This window comes from Myotis davidii, unplaced genomic scaffold (assembly GCF_000327345.1).
Source record: "Myotis davidii unplaced genomic scaffold, ASM32734v1 scaffold358, whole genome shotgun sequence".
In the NCBI taxonomy this organism is placed as follows: domain Eukaryota; kingdom Metazoa; phylum Chordata; class Mammalia; order Chiroptera; family Vespertilionidae; genus Myotis; species Myotis davidii.
Genome location: NW_006290768.1, coordinates 531,384 through 531,615, shown reverse-complemented (window position 1 = coordinate 531,615; position 232 = coordinate 531,384). Strand labels below are relative to the sequence as shown.

Below are 232 nucleotides of genomic sequence, written 5' to 3'. Positions count from 1 at the left end.
AGTGCCAGCGCTGTCAGGGCAGCCTGCACGAGGACGTCATCTGCACCAGGTGCGCAGCCCGTGGCCCCGGGTCCCTCCATGCCCCCCAGGCCTGGGGAGCTGGGCCCCAACTCCGGGGTCTCAAGCAGCCCCACCCCCACTTCCCTTCTGGCTGCAGAGTCCCCTGACCTCAGTGTCATGGCTGCAAAACGGGCCATGCACACCCAGCCCTCCCAGGGGTCGGGGTGGGGAG

The 232-nt window shown here is 69.8% G+C and overlaps 1 protein-coding gene across 1 annotated transcript in view; it reads left to right on the top strand.

Annotated features, from left to right (window-relative positions):
• The window catches only part of POLD1 (polymerase (DNA directed), delta 1, catalytic subunit), a 31,185-nt gene that overhangs the window by 30,406 nt on the left and 547 nt on the right, over positions 1–232 (top strand). Inside the window, exon 22 of the mRNA XM_015563999.1 lies at positions 3–49. Within this exon, the coding sequence (XP_015419485.1) occupies positions 3–49 (47 nt within the window). The remainder of the gene's footprint in view (positions 1–2; positions 50–232) is intronic.